The sequence below is a fragment of the Oryctolagus cuniculus genome, chromosome 10 (assembly GCF_051225735.1).
Source record: "Oryctolagus cuniculus isolate XC-2025 breed Fujian yellow rabbit chromosome 10, ASM5122573v1, whole genome shotgun sequence".
NCBI classification, from domain to species: domain Eukaryota; kingdom Metazoa; phylum Chordata; class Mammalia; order Lagomorpha; family Leporidae; genus Oryctolagus; species Oryctolagus cuniculus.
This window is the reverse complement of record NC_142876.1, coordinates 20,935,997-20,958,220: the sequence shown is the minus strand read 5'-3', so window position 1 is coordinate 20,958,220 and position 22,224 is coordinate 20,935,997. Positions and strand designations below refer to the sequence as shown.

At 50.5% G+C, this 22,224-nt stretch overlaps 1 protein-coding gene across 5 annotated transcripts in view; it reads right to left on the bottom strand.

Annotated features, from left to right (window-relative positions):
• Positions 1-354: 354 nt before the first annotated feature.
• Positions 355-22,224, bottom strand: part of FECH (ferrochelatase) — a 39,924-nt gene continuing 18,054 nt past the window's right edge. For 2 of the 5 annotated variants that reach the window (XM_002713647.6, XM_017344204.4), the window contains 7 exons: positions 16,607-16,741; positions 14,042-14,148; positions 10,289-10,387; positions 6,286-6,393; positions 5,716-5,880; positions 2,517-2,576; positions 355-2,094 (listed from right to left, as the gene is read on the bottom strand). In XM_002713647.6, coding sequence (XP_002713693.4) covers positions 1,960-2,094; positions 2,517-2,576; positions 5,716-5,880; positions 6,286-6,393; positions 10,289-10,387; positions 14,042-14,148; positions 16,607-16,741 — 809 coding nt within the window. In that variant the 3' untranslated portion in view covers positions 355-1,959. Of the gene's footprint in view, positions 2,095-2,516; positions 2,577-5,715; positions 5,881-6,285; positions 6,394-10,288; positions 10,388-13,128; positions 13,310-14,041; positions 14,149-16,606; positions 16,742-22,224 lie in introns of those variants that run through there. The other 3 variants (XM_089305088.1, XM_089305089.1, XM_089305090.1) reach the window with 2 other exon arrangements.

Genomic DNA, 22,224 nt, shown 5'->3' with positions numbered 1-22,224 from the left:
AACTCGTATTTGGTCACTGTGACGGGGCAGGCATCGAGCCTAATGCTTAAGGTGCCAGGTAAGACACCCACATCCCACATCAGAGTACCTCCAGCTCCTGATTCCAGCCTTCTGCTAATGCAGACCCTGACACCCAATAACCACGATGTGGGACAACAGCATGATTATAACTGGCTGAAGCCTTAATGTCATAATATTATCTACAGCAAATCCTGATTATAGAAGATCTATGAATCCCCTAGTACTGTCACTTTATAAACTGGCTTAAAAAGAAAAAAAAAAGAAAGAAATACTCTTTTGAAGAACTAAGTTTCTTGGCTTGGAAGAAAGAAAAAGAGATCATTACAAATGATCTTCATGGTTCCATCAGAGATTTTTAATCCAGTTAAATCCAAATATAGAAGATCAGATTCTGATCTGGTATTATTTCTACATTTTTAGAGTAACTTTTCACTCACAAGTTCAAGGTGATAATGCCATTGAAAATATCCACAGGGCATTACTGGCAGGAAACCCAGTCATATAATAGTGAGCTGCATTAAAGTGGTTTGTTTCTTTACTGTATTTTTTCAAATGTCCTGTTGTGTAGCTGTGTAATTTTCATTAATGAAAATTTGTAAACTCAGAAGGAATTCAAGATCACAAAATACAGTTGACTCCATGAAATAATCCATGAGCCAGTGTGCAGAAAGCAGGGCCCGCGGCCCCTGGCTGGGAGGCTCACCAGGGCGGCAGATGTAAAGATGGATCCCACTGGGAAGCATTTCCCAGCAGCCCTGTCTGGGGGGACAGGAGCAGCAGACGAAGCCCCCTTCACTTGGCACCAGACTCCTACCGAAGCATGAGTGGCCGACACAGTCATTAGCCCCGCGTGCTGGCACGGCCATGGAGCACCTTTGAGAGCTGCACTTGATTCAGTTCTAGGGTGGGGATGCCAATGTGACCAGCAATGATGGTCTCACTGACTAAAGCAGCCATCGAAGGCAACCAAACTGCCTCACCGGCCTCTTGCCACCCTGGGCTCAGGGAAAAATGGGTTACATTCCTTTGTCAAGTTATGTTTCATAAACTCAGCTATGTTCATTCTTTTTTTAATTTTTTTTCTATTTATTCGACAGAGTTATAGACAGTACGAGAGAAACAGAGAAAGGTCTTCCTTCCGTTGGTTCTCCCCCCAAATGGCCACTATGGCTGGTGCTGAGCAGATCCAAAGCCAGGAGCCAGGTGCTTCTTACTGGTCTCCCATGTGGGTGCAAGCGCCCAAGCACCTGGGCCATCCTCTACTGCCTTCCCAGGTCACAGCAGAGAGCTGGACTGGAAGGGGGGCAGCCGGGACTAGAACCCAGCGCCCATATAGGATGCTGGCACCACAGGTGGAGGATTAACCTAGTGAGCCATGGCGCCAGCCCCAGCTACATTCATTCTTAAAACTACAGCTATAGGCACAAAGCTGCAAACAGATTCATTCACACTGACAGCCCACAAAGGAGATTCTCTTTACCTGGGCAGGAAGTTTGGGACAGTAAGAGTAAACTCTGTGTTTAAGATTGGTGAGCCTGGCGTCAGATGGTTTAAAAGCTCACTCTCAGCATGTCCTGGTGGGCTTTCCAGAGGGGTAACTATACCCAGATAGACGGGCATAAAGGCTTCCTGCAAAGGGCGACAAAAATAGAACACGCGCATACACACTCACACACACACACACACACTCGGCAGGAAGGACTTCAGAGCTGGGCCCTCTGGGAAGCAGTGGGCACCAGGGCACCTCACAAAGCTCATGGGAAAATGGAAGTAAGTTTGCTTTGGTTAAAAAAAGAAAGTTTTGAAATCCATGCATAGTTTTTTGTAACAGACACATTCCCTGAACCTTCTGGAGACCCCTTGTGTGTGTCACACGACTTCCTTGATCTCTCAGTGCCATATCACAGGTCTCTGGAGGTGGCCCTCGGCCAGCCCAGGTCACAGCCGCTGGTTGGTGAAGAAGGACTTGGTCTCCCTGCAGACGGGATTCACACAGAGCGGGCAGCCCAGGGTCCACTGCTTGGAGCACAGCTCGTCTGACTGTATGTGCGCATGCACCAGGTCTGCCAGGGCCTGGAATACAGACAGGAAGCACATCAGAGGCTAGGTGCCCGCCACCACCTGCCCACTGCACCCCCTACTCTGGGGGTCCCTTTCATCTGCGTTGGGAAGCTTCTGAACTGCGTCCTTTCCTAGGATCCTCGGCTTCGAGAAAGTTAGAGATTTCTAGGAAACAGAATCCTCCCACCCCGCCCACTCAACCTTTGCTCTGCAAAGCGGACTGTAAATGAGACACAGTCACAGGTGCGTAGAAATAAGAAAATGGGGGCTCTCTGAAGGAAAAAGAGTGAGCAGATAAGGAATTCGATTTTATTTTTGTAATTAATTGGAACTCCAAATGTTCTAATATGAGAGAAAACCAATATTCTGCGGGAGCTTCTCAGAGGATTACTCTCCAGCATGTTATACTAAAGCGGTTGCAGCACTACAGATACCTTAGAGAACAGCGGATTTCCATTAAGAGACTCTGCTCTTCTGATGTTTTCAACTCCACACTGAATCAAATGAGAAAAGAGAGGAAAAACACAAACACGTTTTATTTTCTTTTTGTTTGTTTGTTTTTTTTCCAAAAGAAACTGCTACAAAAACATAAACACATACACAACTCAAGGGTGACTTCAGTGTTCACGCCCTGCTCTGCGCTGAGAGCAGTCTCGGCCCAGCGCCTGGGCTGGTTCCCCTACCATCAGCGGCTCCTCACTTCTGTCCTTCCCCAGCCCCTCACCTGCCCACGCCGGCTTGGCGTCTGAGGTCACAGCTGATGGACTTCTCAAGTAATTTAAATAGTGGATTGCTCTGGTTTTTTGTCTGCTTTTCTACTCTACTTTTAACAGACTCTGCTAAGTAGAATATTGCTTAAGTTTGTTTCCCTACTTACTTTGATCCCAAGTGCTAAATGAAGTAAATTAATTTGTGGATTATCAAATGTATACCAAGCCTAGATTGGATCCAATTCAGAGGTGAGTTGTTACAGAGAAAAATGCAAAATAAAAAATCTGATGATCATTTCAGTATCTGCTCCTCTCTCCAAAAACCAGCAAGTTATTATTCCTCAAATAACTGAAAACCACCCCACCTAACTGTAATTACTCAGGCGGTTAGGATCCTTTTTGGCCCTTTCTCGCTGACAGCCTGTCAATGCTGTATCTCTTAGATCAGCATGAACATCAAGAATCTGGGTGGGGAAATCTGCGAGTCCGCAAGCCCATGGATCTCAGCTAAAGAAGAGGCTGCATCTTAACAGTCACAGAAGTGAGGGTCACAGCGGGGTGCCCGTGTCTGCAAAGGGCCCCGTCTAGCACCCAGCACGGCTGCCAGGCGAGTAGTGGGGAGTACATTGCTGGAGGGCAATCCGGGAAAGTATGTGTCAACGTGAAATTCCAATCTCGGGAATCCGCCCTAATCAAATAGCTGGAAAGGTGAAACGGAAAACGCATTACAGAATGATGCGTGACAGGGTTCTGTCGTGGGGCGTACAGATGACGACGTACTGCGTGTTTCTCTCAAAGAAACACTCCAAGGACTCCGGATGTTTTCCCTATGAAGAAATGCTGACTGTCTGAAGACAGACATGTTCATCCTGATGGGACATTACGTAGTCTATACATGTATAGAAACATCACATAACTATGTACAACTTTTATGTGGCTATTAAAAAACCTTAGGGGTCGGCGCCATGGTACAGCAGGTTAAAGCCCCAGCCTGCAGTGCTGGCATCCCACATGGGCGCCGGTTCGAGTCCTGACTGCTCTACTTCCGATCCAGCTCCCTGCTATGCTGAGAAAGCAGTAGAATATGGCCCAACTCCTTGGGCCCCTGCACTCACGTAGAGACCTGGAAGAAGCTCTTGGCTCCATGCTTCAGATCAGCTCAGCTCTGGCTGTTGCAGTCATTTAGGGAGTGAACTAGTGGAATGCAAGACCTCTCTCTCCCTCTCTCTGGCTGTACCTCTCACTCTGTAACTCTATCAAATAAATAAAATAAATCTAAAATACATCAAAAATTATAAATATTTTAGACATCTATTAATCAGATTTTTAAAAAATTACATAGGTCTAAGTATATTTATTGCTTTGGGTCTACAGTATATCTTTAAGGAAGAGAAAAAGCTTACAAGCCAGGGTGGATAAAATACCATTTTGTTACGTGTGTGGGAGAATGCCATTTCTGTTAAAGTACACACACATTCAGAAGGAAAAGGGGACCCACTTTTACCCAAATCCTAACAGATGTTACCTCTGAGGGGTAAGATCATGAGTGCATTGTCTCCCCGATATCCTCTGAAGTGTCTGAGATCTTTATTCTTCCCATTTACTTCTATTTGGGAGGGGAAGGAATTCAAAGAACTTTTTAAAGTTAGGCAGTGGTTGTACACATGCCATAGTGTCCCATCAAAACAACGGAATACATTGTGGCGAGGTGGTTTTCTTTACTATGTGGACTAATTTATTCATCACAGATTCTCCCTCTGAGGACTTAAGGATAACCTGGATTTACTGATATGAATGAATGTGAACTCTCCCTCGATATAGACAGAAATTCACCTTCCAAACACTGGGCTGAGATGGATTCTCCCTGGCGTCCTCTTAGGCTCACAATTAGCCAAGGTCAGGATGGGACACGGCAGGCATCATTAAGTGAAACCCACAGGCAACACTCTAACCTCGTCCTAGCCAATTACAACTGGCCTGAAAATCCTTTACCAGAACCACCGACAAGTAATTTAGGGACTCCCTAACTTCCTTGATGTTTGATTGATGACTGGCATGGACATACAAAGACTGGGGGCTCAGGGACCAGCTCAAGAGCTCCCCCCGCCTCTCTCTGCCCTGCCCTGCACCTGCCACCCAGGCCCAGAGAGGGGGCAGCATCCTTCGAGGCCAGGTCTTCATCAATCATGCACGGAAAGACCAGGGCCAGGAGTTGGCTTCTCGGCTCCCGGCATTTGCGCACTTCCCACAGAGACAAAGCCGTAAATGCAATGCAGGTTTCGGGCTGGCTCCCAGAGGCCCTGAGATAGGTGAGCAATAGTTTTTCTCTACCCCGGGTGAGAATCCACATCCATCTTGTATCACAAGACACCTGGGATACGGTATCTGTTATTTCAATAATCAGATTGATCACAACCCAGTAACGGAGAGCTAATTAAGTGAGTGCATAAAACGGGTCAGAGAAATCACATCACACGCAGCTTCCGTGTTCATTCCGTGCTCATCTCTTAAATCACAAATGACTCCCGTATGCCTGGAAGCCCAGTGAGAAGCAGTGCTGTAGTCCCAAGAAAAGGACGTGGCTGGATTAGGCCAAGAAAGGGGATTAGAGAACAATGCCTCTGAACTGGTGAGGACAATGCTTTTTTCGTAAAGAACTGTAGGTATCATTATGTTCAATTTGTACAGTGACTCAAATGACAAAATGAAATGATGCTGACTAGAGCTACCCAAAGGCACAAATGTGTCTCCCGCTGCTGAGGTGGCACTAGCCGCCATGTGCTGAGATGATCCCGAACAAGGCACGCAGGCACACCCAGGCACACAGAGGAAACGGGATTTTGGGATGACACCATGAGGAGCTGCCAAGGCAGCTTCCTCCTTAAATCACGATGGGATCAATAAGCCAGACAGGTGCATCTACCTCCTTGGCTAAGACCTGCGAGTACTCGATATCCAGCTCATACAGCGTCTCGATGTGGTCACTGGTAAATGCAATGGGAACCAGGAGGATGTTCTTCCTGCCCCTCTCACAGAGCCCTCTGATGGTCTCGTCCGTCTGAGGCCCCAGCCAGGGCATGGGACCAACCTGCGAGAAAGGAGAGGTGTAAGTGCGCTGCCTTCCCAGTGTGGCTCTGGCCCGCCACTGCACACACACGGGTCCGGCAGGAGAGGGAGCCGCCCTTCCACCTGGTTGGCTGGCTTCTGGTATTAATGCATGGAAGCACAATCCTTCTAGAAGGTGGTCCCAGATAAATAAGTAGCGATTTCTTGCATTACAACTGAAAATGAAATCTTCAACCAGTGGAACTGAACCAGGCGTCTGATTTCCCCTGCTGTCCGACTTGCTGGCAGAGCTTTTCTACCCACGGGCAAACAATCAGGTGACAGAACACCTGTCTACAGACAAAGCCAAATCCTAGGATTTTACCAAGCCCTCCCACAGCCTTTCCCAAAGGAGCTGGCAGCCCGCAAGCGCGGGGAAGCCACCCACCTTGGACTGCCAAACCAGCCGGTAGGGGTTGGAGTAACCCAGCCGCTCCATGACTCTGTGCACAGTGGCACCCACCTCCTGAGGATAGGGGTCCCCTCTGTTGACCACCTGCAACAACAAAGACGCATTGGGTGCTGAGTGGCAAGAGCCATGAGGGGCTCCAAAAGCCTACAGCCGCATAGTGAGATGTGGGCCCTGGCCCACGGTCCTCCCTTTTTGCCTCTTGTCTGAATAACACTGTGACCCCAGCTCAAACAACACGCATCCTTAGCTCAGTTCTTCACTGGCCAAAGGAGAGCAAGGCACTCTGGCATCGCCGAGGCCCTAAGAAGGGGAGAAGTCTACGTGCTGCATCATTTGTGGTAGACTCACAGGGTCTTCCCCACCCTCCTCGCCTGCAGGGCAGGGAGAGTCAACGTGCAATGTGAATTCCTGCCCCGGGAGTCCCATGGGTGGGTGACTTTATAGCAAGAACTGCTGAGTTTACGGCAAACACCAGTGGAATGAGGAGAAGCACACGGTTTGGGTATAGCAGTGTGACCTATGTCTTCTACTTCCATTTTCTCTCCCTCTCCCCTCTCTTCCCACGGCCGTGGACTGTGGGCAAACACCATGTGCCTGTGGATGCGTGCATCATGTTCCTGACAGGACACCTTGCTGGCACCCACAAGGAGGTCGCAACAAATTCTTTTTATCTGCTTTAGTATTTAGCTGGGTCCTGACTCCCTAACCCCCTACCTACCCTGCTTGACTTTGTCCTGTAACACCCACTGCCTCCTAATCTTCCACACTATTTTCTTATGCTGTGCTTATTATCTTTCCCGCCTGCTCTCCAAAGACTAAGATTTTCTTCTGTTTTCTCCGTTCCCATATCCTATGAGGGTGGACACAACAGTTCTTGGAACACAGGTGCTCAATAAGGGTTACTGAAATGAGTGTTGACAAACGATACTGTTATTGCCAGTGGTTATTTAAAAAGCCATTATAAGCACACACATATGGGGAAGGCAGGAAATAAAATGTTGTCATTAGGAAGCACAGTTATACTATTACAGATAAGACCCCCAAAAGGAGGCCAAAATCAGTGGTAGAAGCTTGAGGAATAACAAAATATTTGCATAGCATAGTCTCAACGGATCTCCTCCAAGAGACTGTTAACTAAGAGGAGAAGAAGAATGGTTTTAAAATGGACAAATGCCGCAGTCTCCACCCGCCACAAGCGGCCCAGGGTCACATCTCCAGCAGCAAAGTCGGCAAAACAGTGCAGTGCTGCTCCAGCCGGCAAGGCACAGCAGCAGCCTCGTCATGAGCAAACATCAGACAGGTCCAAATGGCGCTGCCGGGCCACTGACACGGGGCAGAACGACTCCTCAACAGTATCGAGGGGAGGGAGGCACGTGTGGCCGAGGAGGCCAGACAACCAGATGCATGAGAGCCCCTGCACTGGATTCTGGGAGGGAAAGGGGCTTTCCTGGGAAATGAATGAAATCTAAATACAGGCTGGGAGTTTAGTTAACAGGCCTGTAACAGCACTCATTCATTTCTGCATTATGATAACTGTACTATGCCAAGACAAGATGGCAGAGGGGGTGGGGGAACACTCTGTACTCTCATAGCCACTTTTCTGGAAGTCTGTAAGTGATTTTCAGGGGCCTGAGAGGCCAGCATCCCATATGGGTGCTGGTTCAAGTCCCGGCTGCTCCTCTTCTGATCCAGCTCCCAGAATGCACCTGGGAAGGCAGCAGAAGATGGCCCAAGTACTTGAGCCCCTGCCACCCACATGAGAGACCCAGATGGAGTTCCAGGCTCTTGGCTTTGGCCTGGCCCAGCCCCCACTGTTGCAGCCATTTGGGGAATGAACCAGTGAATGGAAGATTCTCTCTCTCTGTCTCATTCTGCCTTTCAAATAAATAAATACATCTTTTAAGTGATTTCCAAAGAGAAGTCTAAAAACCCACGAGAGGGGCTGGTGCTGTGGCACGGCGTGTTAAGCCACCACCTGCAGTGCCAGCATCCTATATGGGCACTGGTGAGTCTCAGCTGCTCTACTTCCAATCTGGCTCCCTTTAAATGAACCTAGGAAAGCAGTGCAGGATAGTCCAAGTCCTTGGGCCCCTGCACAAACATGGGAGACCCAGAAGAAGCTGCTGGCTCCTGGCTTTGGCCTGGCCCAGCCCTGGCTGTTAGGGCCATTTGGGGAGTGAACCAGCAGGTGGAAGCTATCTCTCTTTGCCTCTCTCTCTCTCTCTCTGTAACTCTGTCTTTCAAGTAAATATGTAGATCTTTTTTAAAATGCTGCTAGATGGGGCTAGCTAGCCCTGTGGCATAGCAGGTAAAGTCACTGCCTGCAGTACTGGCACCCCATATGGGCACCAGTTTGAATCCCGGCTGCTCCACTTCTGATTCAGCTCTCTGCTATGGCCTGGGAAAGCAGCGGAAGATGGCCCAAGTGCTTGGGCCCCTGTATCCGCATGGGAGACTCGGAAGAAGCTCCTGGCTCCTGACTTTGGATTGATGCAGCTCTGGCCATTGCGGCCAACTGGGGAGTGAACCAATGGATGGAAGACCTTTCTCTCTGTCTCTCCTTCTCTCTCTGTGTAACTCTGACTTTCAAATAAATAAATAAGTCTTTTTTTAAAAAAAAAGTCACTAGAAGCAACGCAGGAAAAGAGCGAGCTAGGCCGGGCTTCTCCCCACCCCCGTCTCCACAGTGCTCAGCCCTGTGACTTCACTGCACTCCTGAGTCTCTCCCATAACCCCCTGGGAGCAGGAGAGGGCCAGAGGGCTGGAGGCCAAGGGTGGCACCAGGACCCTTCAGGGGTTTCCTCCTGCCCCACAGGGGAGCAGCCCTTAGAGCAACACAGGCCTGGCCTGGGCAGGCAGAGGATGAGGACAGGGTGGGAGAAGGGGTGTGATAGCACCAGGAAAGAGGAGGTAGGAGCTTGCTGACATGAAACAGGCAAGCTCCCAGAACAAGAAACTTGTGTCCAGGGCCTGCTTCCCAAGCAGCCACTGCCTGCTTGGTTAAGGTGCAGGTGTGGGGAAGTGCACACAGGTCATCCCTGACGACCACCATGTGGCGGGAAGGAGCAGAAAGAAGAGGGGCCCCTGGCGCTGATTAATCCCACCTAAGAGAACCTCATTCCGCACCCTTCCTGTGTGGAAGGCGATGTTTGTAGAACACAGACCAGTCCCACGCTGAAGGAACTGGTTACTGATTCACAGCGTGTCGTCCTGCGTCTTAGCGAATGTGGTATGCTAATGACCGACCTGGTCACAACTGGGTACACTCGACAATCACTTGGCACGGTGTGGATGTTTGGTTTGAACGTGGAATTCAAACAGCTCCTGTCCAGTGCTGAGGGCGAGCAGAGGGGACTGAAGGCTTGGTCTGAATGGCGACTGCGCCACTCAAACACTAGGCACCAGGCTGGGCTTCAGCAGGGCAGGCAGAAGCAGTCTGTAGTTAACCGTCCCACTTACTTGAAGCTCTGATTTAAAAAAACAGATTTATTTATGTATTTATTTGAAAGGCTGAGTTACAGAGAGAGTGGGAAAGACAGAGAGAGGGGTATTCCATCTACTGGCTCACCACTCAAATGGCCACAATGGCTGGGACTGGACCAGGCCAAAGCCAGGAGCTTCTTCTGGGTCTCCCACATGGTGTCAGGGGGGCTCAAATACTTGAACCACCTTCTACTGCTTTCCTAGGCCATAAATAGGGAGCAGGTTCAGAAATTATGGAATGCCAGCATGGGCCAATACGCCAGTCCCCCGGAAACTATTATAAATGAATGCATCTTCAAGTTGCCATTAAGATAATTAAGAAAAAGAAAGACAAAAAATCTACTTGGAATAATATAATTTGAATTCATTGGTATGAAGCTTTAAGAGGTAGGTGGTGTTAAGTCTGGAAATTGGGGGTTCATCCTTGCCCTGGGGTTTGCATTCCCCATTGGAAAGGGAGGCCCCCCAGGGCGACCAGCAGGCGACCCTCACTTACTGACATCGGCAGGGAGTGTGCGGAGAACAGGATGACCACCTCGCTTCGCTTCTCCGGGGGAAAGCGGTCCAGTTCCTTCAGAATGTGGTCTGCGAAGCACTGTGGGAATGGGAAGAAAAAAATGGAAGGAAAAAAAAATTTTTTTTTTTTTTACGAGAGCTTCACCACAAATCTCAGCGCACCCCTCGGAACCTGGAAGTCTCTCTATTCTCACAATGGCAACCAGTGCAGTCTCTGCTCGGGTTCATCATCAGAATGGATCCGAAGGGGTTCAGGGCCTGGGGAATTTGATGGGAAAGTCTGAAGCTCGCTAATGGCTCCAGGCAAATGCAGGCTGGGCTGGGCTTCCCCTCGGGAGGGCCACGGCACACTTCCAGATGGGAAGCAGGAGCCGCTCCGCGAGCAGGAAGGCAGCTCCGGGTCTTCCAGAGCCTTCTGCGGTCTGGCTTTCAAGCGCAGCCGGCTAGGAGCCGCGAGCCAGATATAGCAGGGGAAGGGGAAGACACCCATCTATTTTTACAGCCTCTTCCTTCTCGTTCTTCACAGCAAGCTCGCGAGAGCAGATGACCGGCCAGGCGGCCCCCAGTCAGTGGAGAGGGGAAACGGCGTGAGGGCTCAGGGGCCCGGTCAGCCGCATCTGTGAACTTGGGCCACGACAGGTCCGGTCAGCCGCATCTGTGAACTTGGGTCACGACAGGCCCAGTCAGCCGCATCTGTGAACTTGGGTCACGACAGGTCCGGTCAGCCGCATCTGTGAACTTGGGTCACGACAGGTCTGGTCAGCCGCATCTGTGAACTTGGGTCACGACAGGTCCGGTCAGCCGCATCTGTGAACTTGGGCCACGACAGGTCCGGCCTCCTCCCCCAGGCCTCCGTCCATCAGAGCAGTGAACTCCCTCCGCATTGCTGGCACTCAGCGGCTCATGCCGCCAGGTGCTGAAAGGCCAGATCTGAAGGGGCTTCCTTTCATCTTCCACTTTAATCTTTCTTTGTCACTTAACTTACAAAGAAAATGCTAAGGGGCCTGGGTTGTGGCTGTGGTGCAGCAGGTTAAGCCTCAGCCTGCAGCGTGGGCATCCCTTCCAGGCGCTGGTTCGAGTCCTGGCTGCTTCGCTTCCTCTTCCGCTCCCTAACGTGCCTGGGAAAGCAGCGAGGATGCTGCACCCACGTGGGCGACCTGGAGGAAGCTCCTGGCTCCTGGCTTCAGTCCACTGCAGCCATTTGGGGAGTGAACCAGCAGATGGAAGATCTCTCTCTTCCCTTTGTAACTCTACCTTTCAAATAAATAAATAAAAAAAAAAAAAGAGAGAGAGAGAGAGAAAGAAAGAAAAGAAAATGCTACAGCGGACAGTGATGGGTCAACTGACAAAGCTGGAATATGGGCACCAAGTAGATAAAAGTCAGCATCAGTGTGGAGTGCACCCAGGTGAGTGTTGTACTAAGGCTGTGTAAGTGAACACCCCTGATCTTTTTTTAAAAAGCACACACTCAAGTACCTATAGAGGGTGGTGAGACAGAGTGTGTGGTGTATTTACATATACTCTGCAAAGGGTTAGAAAAAAACTATGTGTACACACACACACACACAGAGCATGCAAATGATAGAGCAAGGCGGACATATATTGATACTATGTGAATATAGGTAAGGGACAGGCCAGCGTTCCTTATACAACTCCTAACCTTGTACTTTTCTGCATGTCTGAAACTACTTCTGAATGCCAAGGCTTTTGTCAATTATAAAGGATCACTCTGGGGCCAGAGCTGGGGTGCAGTGGGTTAAAGCTCTAGCCTGAAGTGCTGGCATCCCCATATGGGCACTAGTTCTGGTCCTGGCTGCTCTTCTTCCCATCCAGCTCTCTGCGATGGCCTGGGAAAGCAATATAAGATTGCCCGAGTTCTTGGCCACTGTGCCCAAGTGGGAGACCCTGAAGAAGCTCCTGGCTCCTGGCTTCAGATCGGTGCAGCCTCCAGCCCTTGCGGCCATCTGGGGAGTGAACCAGCAGATGGAAGACCTCTCTCTCCCTCTCTCTCTCTCTCTCTCTGTCTCTACCTCTCTCTGTAACTCTGCCTTTCAAATAAATAAAATAAATCTAAAAAAAACCTTTAAAACATAAATAAAAAGTAAAGGATCTCTTCTGGGAGCCAGAGCGGCGTGCCCGTGCAGGTACTTTGACAGAGCGATGCTCAGTCTACAGGACAGGGAGCATACTGTCCCCTAACAGCCCTACACGGCACTCACCCTGCCAGAGGCCTCGAAATCTGGGAAACGAATGCCCTGAGGCCCACGTGGTGCTCAGAGCCAAGTTCCTCCTTCGGAATTTAAGATCTGCGCACCGAAGCGCAGTGAGGGTCCGGGAGACAGCTGGAAACAGCATTTTCCGGCGGTCGCTCAGGAGCGCAGACACTGGCCTGGACAAGCAGGCCCAGGGCAAGGCTGACACAGGCGCTGGACCTCCCGCCAGCCGTGCAGGGGCGGCGCTGGCCGATTCCTGCTCACACCGGGCAGAAGCGTCGGTTAAAAACTGCAGTGTTGGCTTTGCTTCTTTACTGAGCGAGAGGGAGACCCGTCTCAGGCAGAGGGGAGCATTTCTCCTCTCTGCAGGGCGCGGGCGGCCGCTGCAGTCGCCCCCTGCCCAGCTGCGGGGCTGTCCGCAGCCCCTCCGCAGAAGGAAAGGGGCCCCGCCTCTCAGAGCCGTCCATCACGCGGGCCAGGCGGGCAGACAAATGCCTCTAAAGTCCCTTTCATTTCCCGAACAGAGACTTCCTCAGTGAAGAGACCTTCCCGTCTCCGGCTTCCCCCTTTTCAAAGGCTGCATTTTAATGCAGATCTAATTACTCACTCCATCAGGGCAGGCAGATGCTCTGCAGACCCTCCGTTCCGCTACCACATGTCGGCCGGCTCTGCTCCCGGGCCGCCGGGCCCACATCCACACCCATCCCGAGGGCAGCTTCCCGCGTTCCACTTTCCACTTAAAACTGGGTTTCAACCCGGGCGTTAACCCTTCCCTTGCCTGAGGCTCATTGTCCGCTCCCGCGAGAGCGGCCTTCTTTTAGTGATGTCTAGCGCCACCTCGTGGCCACGGGTTTTAAGCACGTAGTCAGAGGATGTACAGGGGGAAAGCAAGCAGGATGAGACCAAACCGCTTAGCGTTTCTCCTACAGAAGGAAACTGTCTGCAGGATTTAGGGCAATATTTTACCAGCTCCACTTTCATGCAAAGAACAAAATAACACCAAAACTTCTGACTTTACAGTTGTACTCCTGATTCTTCTAAAATCAAGCACTGATTCATTTATATTATATATAAAATAAATTGTATAGAAGAAATTACAATTTTCTAAGTCTTTGAAACTTTCTCAATTGAAATGTTAAATTTGCTTTCACGTCTCATAATACATACATACCTTTACATTTCCCTTAAAAAATCTTTGTCATTTTAAAAGAGTTACAAAATAGAGGATTTCATTCATTCCAGTCTGTGAGTGTGTGTGAGCTGAAACACCATGCAGAATCTCTAACACTCTCCTGGTCCTAGGAAACACGACACTTTCTAAAAGAGAATTTTGTTACGTCTTGGAACTATCAGCATTAATCTGAAGAAAGAAAAGAGGGCAAACATTTCATCTTCATCTTCCTCTCTTTTTGTCATCAGTTATGAATCTGCTACTTTTTCAAAATCCCCAGCACATAATTTAAGTCCAAGGACAGTAAGGCTCAGAGGATGTCACAAACCCAGGGCAGCGGCCTACTCACCTGGATGAGGAGGGGGTGTGTGGGCCACCTGTCAATAGTGCTCCACCTCATGGCAGGCTTCTTGCCTGCGCCGTTGTAGTATCTGTAAATTGCATTTAAGCTGCTGCCTGAAACATATGGGGGGGGGGGCACTTAGTAGATGCATTCCGATCGTGGTGAAGTAAAAACCACACTAGTAAGGCAGTAATTACAAGTTCAAAGTAGGCGACATCTCCTGTGCTGCAACAGTCTAAGAGCAATCATTCCAGAACCTTACAATGCATATAGATCTACCTACCCTACAAATGAAGGTCACGAAAACCCAATCAATTTCGACCGATGCTCAAAGATTCCTGAGACCATTTCTAGTGAGAGACGCGATGGCCGTGGATTGATGAGAGAGAAGCGGCTGCTATTTGCAAGGACCAAATCTTCACAACTGAAAGTATGCTAAACATTTTCTTCCCACCATGAAGGCGATCAACCCCATCACAGAAAATGCAAGGGATGGGGGAAGAAATGAAAAAAAAAAAAGCAAGCCAGCCATTAGCCCAGCCAGCTAGCTCATACCACTAATGTTTTATCCCAGCACAGTCATTGTCTGTGATTTTTTATAGTGGTTTTCTTTTACAAAGTTGTAATCTCAGTGTAGGTACAATCCCATATCCTCAAAATCCAGGGGCCCCTTTACTTAATATTAGGAGGCGGACATATTTCATGTTGCAGAGATTTATCGCCGCCTTTCTAATGGTCTCATGCTTAGGAGAGCAGCTTACTGAGGTTCCCATGAGCTCTCTCTGTTTTATCTGCTTCCACAAAACGACCATCCCCCCGGGAATAAGCTCAGTGGACACCCCATCCTTAGAGGGAATCCGAGAAAGCTTCTGTGTGTAAGTGAGAGAAATCATGAAAATTCCCAGCCTGAAGAGAGCAGACGGTGCCAACAGAGCACAACTTTTCCCCAAAGGAGCGGGCACTGGGCCAAACCCTAGTCTTGTGAACACAACCCTAACGTGGTGCCTCTTCCCCAGTCTTACCACAGGGCAAGTCCCAACACGGCTCCATGCTCCCATCGCCAATCTACCGATTCTCTGTGAGGACTAACAGCTAGGTGGCCAACATAAAGTGCTAGTCGGGCAAAGCCATATTTCAAATCAAATGTGCTCTTGGGCTAAGACTCAACTTTCAAAAGAAAAAAAAATAAATGGGTTCCATGTGGGCAAGCAGAACACAGTAAATCCGAAGAATCCAAATTGAGTCCATTCAAGGTTCAAAAATAATCTCTCCAGAAATGCAAACCACAGTTTACAGGTGGACACTGTTTTCAGATGATCAACAGGGCTTCGGGAAGATACATGAGCTCTTTCGGGAGACTCGGAAACATGCAACGAACTACCAAGAAGTAAGTAAGACGGGAGAAATAGAACAGAAATTGGCCTTCAACAGGCGCAGAGAGCACACTGGCCCTGCCACACTAGCACAGATAAGACACGGCAGATAAACAGCACTTTGGGGCCTCGAAGAACAAACGTGCTTCCCTCAGCCCTCCCAGCTCGCAGGTGAAGACAAGATGCAACAGAGAACTGAGCACACGCGGAAGCTCTGAGCCCGCGGTGAGGGGCGGCGGGGCCGGACCCCACGGCTGGCCCCTGGCTGCAGAAACAGGCGCCGGAGCTCATCTCACGCGGTGACGGCAGGTGGCTCCGTGCTGAGGCGGCTTTCTGCAGCGAGGCGAAAGCATAGCTTAAAAATTCCTCAGCTCTCACTCACTGTCCAGTAGTCTAGTGGAGTTACAGAGGTACATGCCCAAAGGGAATCATACTCCAAACTCCTGCTGGGCGCGGAGAGCTCAGCTGTTCTAATCGGCGCTCTCAGCAAAGCCTGCGGGCACCTAACAAGCCTGGACGGCCTTCTCTACTAGAGGAATGATCTGCCTCAACACCCCCACGTCATCTCGCCACATATAAAACGTTGGCTCTCGGTTCTTGAAACAGAATGCAAACAGACGTATGTATTCCGAGGTGACAGGGAACGCTCTACCCACAAGTAAGGACACACAGGCTGCCAAAGCTGCGTGTTCTCCAGCTCCAGGTAAACACACGGGGAACAGTGGGCAGTCACGTGGACCGAGGCCAGGAACGCTGAGGCAGGCTCACAAGAGAAACCCCAAACTGGGCTTCAGTTGAACTCCAGATGGACGCACAAATACCAATACTTCCTGGGAATATGCACACCATTTCAACAGCTAGCGCCTTTGCTACGCCAGCAAGAATAACCACGGCAAGAAGGCCGATGACAAACGGAGAAAGCAGCTTTGGGCTCCTGCCTGATCCATCACCCGGCTGCGGGAAGCCCTGCTCGCTCGCTGCCACCCCCTTCCCGCCACCATTTGTAATTCTCAGCCAACTGGCCAATAACTCAAGGGACAGATGAACCATGAGACTTCAAATGGACGGACCTGAACTCTCGTGTTTAAAGGAGACAGGCTGCATTTGCCATTCAGATTGCGAGTGATTTCTCCTTTGCTCCCTGGCTGTTTGGGCTGGGGCCGGAACCACGTTCCCGCTGCCAGAGGGGCGCGCTTACCTGTGGTGGAGCAGCTGTACTGCGGGTATTGGGTGAAAGCAATCGCCCGCTCCAGGCCGTCCCGCTCCATCTCTTCAATGGCTTCTTCCGTCAAAGGATGGACGTACCGGAATCCAATATAGTATTTGTGAGGAGCTATTAGGAGGCACACGGGGAAAGGAGAGAGCATTTGTCTTTATATGGATTCCTTGCAGTCACCAAACATAATGCATGCCCAGGACAAAGAACCGCACAGCCGGCTTCCGGGGATGCCCGTAATGTGAGCAGAGCCTGGATCCCACTCATTCTCCAGCTGCTGGGTGGACTTCCAGCCACTATTTGATCCCATCCACTCCCTCCGCTTAGCACAGCGGCTTTTTAAACCCAAGTTTCTGTCCTAACTCTCTGTTCTTGGCTGCAGTAAGACAGACTCAAGAAAAGAGAGGGAAAAAAACTAATACTTTTTTGTTTTTAAGTTTTTGTTTATTTATTTCAGGATGGGGAGGGGAGAGGGAGTGAGCTATCACTCCATGCATTGGTTCACTCCCCAAAATACCCACAATGGTCAGGGCTGGGCCAGGGCCAACCTGGTAGCTGGGAATGCAGTCCAGGTCTCTCCCCTGGGTGGCAGGAATCCAGCCATTATCACTGTCTCCCAGGGCCTCCATCAGCAGGAAGCTGAAGTCAGAGCGGGGTCTCAAACCCAGGTACTCCAATAGGAGACACAGTGTCTTAACCACTAAGCCAAACATTAGCCACCTACGTCTCACTCTTAAAGTGTAACCTCCCCTGGTGTACTGGACACCAGGGCAAACAATTCCTCTTCTAAAGATTTATTTATTTACTTGAAAGGTAGAGCTACAAAGAGACCAAGAGAGAAGTCTTCCATCAGCTAGTTCATTCCCCAAATGGCTGCAATGGCCAGGGCTGAACCAGGCCACAGCCAGAAGCCAAGAGCCTCATCCGGGTCTCCCACATGGGTGCAGGGGCCCAAGCATTTGGGCCATCCTTCACTGCTTTCCCAGGAGCATTAGCAGGGAGCTGGATCAGAAGTGGAGCAGCCAGGATTCAAACCGGTGCCCATATGGGATACTGGGGCCAGAGCTGGCTTCATCCACTACACCACAACACCAGCCCTGTGGCAGACATTTGCATTACTTTTTTCTCTCATTTAAGCCTCCATTTTTCAGATGAGAAAATAGATACTCTGAAAGTTAACGGGTCTGCTCAGTCAGCTGGAACTGTAACTTGGCCCCCACCACAAGGCCCATGCTCCGTCCACACCCGTAGCGTGCTCCTGTCACCCAGGTCCCATAGATTCCAGGTCACCTTGTTTGTAAAAACACATGTAAAAGCTCTGGGGTATAGGAAAAAGGGTTACCGATAACAAAGGATTAAAATGACTCTCCTCTTTGCAAGTACATATAAAACAAAGCTTACACTGGCGGTCCCACGGGAGATTTAAGGTCGTTTTTCTTGGCTCCTAAATGGCCCGACCCTGCTGCACATCCTTGTGTCCCTTCCCCTGTGGCTTCGACAACCCCCTCTTCTATCCTCTCTATCCTCTACTTCTTCCTTTCCTACACAGGGAAAGCATCCACATCACACAGTGTTGCCGGCACTTATGAAAGCCTGAAATGGAAAGCTCCCTGAAGTTACCTGCTTTTGTTTTCCAGCCTTTTCACAGGAGTGTGTGTGCTGTATGCTCCCGGATGACGCTGAGAGTTCATCATATAAATGCTGGGTGAGGGGGCCAGTGCTGTGGTACAGCAGGCAAAGACGCTGCCTGTGATGGGCATCCCATATGGGCGCTGGTTCAAATCCTGGAGGCTCCACTTTTTTTTAAGTCACAGTTACACAGAGAGAGGAGAGGCAGAGAGAGAGAGAGAGAGAGAGAGAGAGAGAGAGAGAGAGAGATGCAGGGAGAGAGGCAGGGAGGGGTCCTTCATCTGCTGGTTCACTCCCTAATTGGCTGCAATGGCCAGAGCTGCGCCGATCCAAAGCCAGGAGCCAGGGGCTTTCTCTGGATCTGCCACACAGGTGCAGGGGCCCAAGGACATGGGCCATCATCTTCTGCTTTCCCAGGTCATAGCAGAGAGCTGGATCGGAAGTGGAGCAGCCGGGACTCAAACCGTCGCCCATATGGGATGCCAGTACTGCAGGCTGCGGCTTTACCCACCACGCTGCTGATGCGCCTGGTGGAAGACGGCCCAAGCACTTGGACCCCTGCACCCACGTAGGAGACCTGGGTGGACTCCTGGCCCAGCCCTGGCCGTTGTAGCCATCTGGGGAGTGAACGAGTGGACAGGAGGTCTCTGTGTCTCTGTCTCTGTCCTCTCCCTCTCTATATCTCTGCTCTTCAAATAAAAAAATCTTGAAAAAAAAAAACGAGAAAAAGAATGAAACCAAGATGATGTCACATCCAAAGCCCTGGCAGCAGCTGCAAGTGAGAACGTGACTCAAAACTGTCGCAAGAGATATTCAGGGTAAGTGAAGGAAAAGCCGAGGCCTTTACCATACACGAGCACACACAGGGCCACACGGTGACACCCCCATCGCCTGGTGCAGGGAGCTGCGAAATCATGGAACTCACTACCAAGCGCAGAAGCAGAGTGTTGTTAGACGAGAGGGGTGTCTCTGCACAGGACCAATGACTGGACTCATGGCTCCTGGGCAGGGGACTGCAGAAAGAGGAAGCAGGAGTATGATGGATGACGAATTACAGTTAAAACGCACCAGAGGACGTGACAGCGTGGACAAACTCCCAGTGACTGATAGCTCAAAGATTATGTGCTTCATGCTAAACCTGCCAGCTGTCACAATGCCATCAGGTCCATTTTTAAGCAACTCTCGGTGATCGGAGCGGAGGCTTTGCAAGCCACGAGAAATTGCTTTCTAATCTGTTTCAAGACAATACAATTATCAGACTGACAGTGTCCGATCCTGCAGGTCAGCGGGCTTTGCGCCTTTTCCTTCTCCCTGTCCAGTATTTGAAAGCCGCAGTGTAAAACCTGGTGTCCAGGAGCCCCTCCCACGTGCAGGCTAAGACGGGGAGAGGCTGCTCTTGCAGATAAAGGCGGGGCAGGGGACGTGTTTTCAAGCGAGAGAGAGAAAAATCTTCTGGAATGGACAGATAATGCTTTCTAAAGAAGCCCGGCCGCATGCGTTTAGAAAAAGGGGCCAGGCACCGGGTGACGGGGGCTGACTGGCCTGAGGAGCCTGCCCTGCTCACCATGCACCCTTGCCCCTTGCAGGACACAGAGAGGGAGAAGGGCCGCCCTAGTGCTGCCCTGGGAGGCAGCACATCTGGCCGGCGTGAGCCCAAAGCGTGAGTCACAGGCCCAGCCACACGTGCTGCAGAGTGGCTGTGCAATGAACACTGGCGAGAAAGGACGCAGAAGCTCAATTTTAAACAGCACGATTTCACAGGCTTAACACGCACAGAATTTCCAAGGCCTGATTTGCACCTGAGTCTTCGAGAGAAAGGTTAGAACTGTGCAGCGAATGCCTGCAGGGCTGGCATTCCATATGGGCGCCAGTTCAAGTCCCGGCTTCTCCACTTCAGATCCACTCCTTGCTAATGGCCTGGGAAAAATAGCGGAAGATGGCCCAAGTGTTTCAGCCCCTGCCACCCACATGGCAGACCTGGAAGAAGCTCCTGGCTCCTGGCTTTGGCTTGGGCCAGCCCCGGCCATTGCAGGAGTGGAACCAGTAAATGGAAGAGCTCTTTCACTCTGTCTCTCCCTGTCTCCGTGTAACTCTTCCAAATAAATACATAAATCATTAAAAAAAAAAAAAAAAAAAAAAAGACTTCTGAACGCCACTGGGTCACGAGCCTATGCCAGTGCTGAGCAGAGGTAATTCTCACACCCGACGTTTGGCTTGCTCCAGGCTAGCACCTGTCAGGAAATCGCACTTAAGGTTCACAAGGCCCCTGGCAGCTGGGTTCTAGAAGCATCCCCGTTTCCAAGACGGGGCCTGGTGAAGTCAGTCATACAGGCAGGACCAGGGAGGCCAGGGTCCCCTGACCAAGAACCATGCCCTAGGCCGGTGCCTTGGCTCACCTGGCTAATCCTCCACCTGCAGCGCCGGCACCCCAGGTTCTAGTCCCGGTTGGGGTGCCAGGTACTAGTCCTGGTTGTTCCTCTTCCAGTCCATCTCTCTGCTGTGGCCCAGGAGGGCAGCGGAGGATGGCCCAAGTGCTTGGGCCCTGCACCCGCATGGGAGACCAGGAGGAAGCACCTGGCTCCTGACTTCAGATCGGCGCAGCACCGGCCGTAGCGGCCATTAGGGGAGTGAACCAACGGAATGAAGACCTTTCTGTCTCTGTCTCACTATCTACAACTCTCTCTCTGTCTCTCTTTCTCACTAACTCTGCCTGTCAAAAAAATAAAAAATAAATTTAAAAAAATTAAAAAAAAAAAAAACTATGCTCTGACCCACCCAGCATCCCGCAGAGAACTGAACTGTGCTACTGAGCAGTACTTAGAGCGTCACAGAAAACAGGCACAGTCCACAGTCCAAGAACTCAACCAGGATGATTCAAGACATATTTGTGATCAAACGATACCTCTCTGTTTCCTTCTCTCTCACCGCAGTGCAGTGCAACTGTATGAAACCACCTCCCAGCTACAGTCCCCGTGCAACTCGCTGTCTTAGCTAGTTGGTCAATTTTATCCAAAGCCAATGCCAGTCTCAAAATTTCCATACTGGCTACCAAGCAACAACTACTGCCCCTAAACACTGGCAGCATTTAACATTTTTATTGGTTTGTAACCATCGCATTTTCTTGCCTAAGGAGTTTTCCTATTAGAAATTAGCCAGGTGATGTCTTTCAAGAGTAAAGTTGAAAACTACAGGTGAAGAAGGGTAAGATGGGAGGACGTCGTGGCCTGCTTCCTGCCGCTGTAACTGAACACAACAGAGGGGCGACTGATAAAGAACAGAGGTTCGGTGGCCGGCATCGTGGCATGGCAGGTTAAGCCACCGCCTGCAAGGACACCAGCCAGTTTGGGTCCCTGCTGCCCTGCTTCTGATCCAGTTCCCTGCTAAAGCATCTGGGAAAGCAGTGGAAGATGGCCCATGTGCTTTGGCCTGTCACCCATGTGGGAGACCTGGATGGAGTTCCTGGCTTTGGCCTGGCCCAGTTCTGGCTGTTGCAGCCATTTGGGAACTGAATAGCAGATCAGAGATCTCTCCCTCTCTCTCTCTCTCTCTCTGCCTGTCTCTCCCCCTCTCTGTAGCTGCCTTTCAAAATAAAAATAAATAAATCTAAACAAAACATAGGCTTACTAGCTCATGGTCTGGAGGCCGGGAGGCCCCAGAGTGTGGTGCCAGCAGGTGCTGCACTGTGACACAAGAGGCATCACACAGCAGGACACAGCATGGCGCCAGCTCTGTCTCCCTGCCTCTTCCTATAAAGCCGCTAAGGCCATCACACCCACCCACCCTCAGGACCTCATCTGGCCTGGACCACCTCCCCAAAGCCCCACCTCCAGTGCCAACAGCATAGGAATTTGGGGAGTATGTTTCTCACCTATGAACAGCTGAGGGACACATTTGAACCCCAGCGAAGGAGAAATGCGAAAGAGAAAGAGACAGAAACGTGACGGAGGCGAGGGAGAAGGGAAATGACTGTG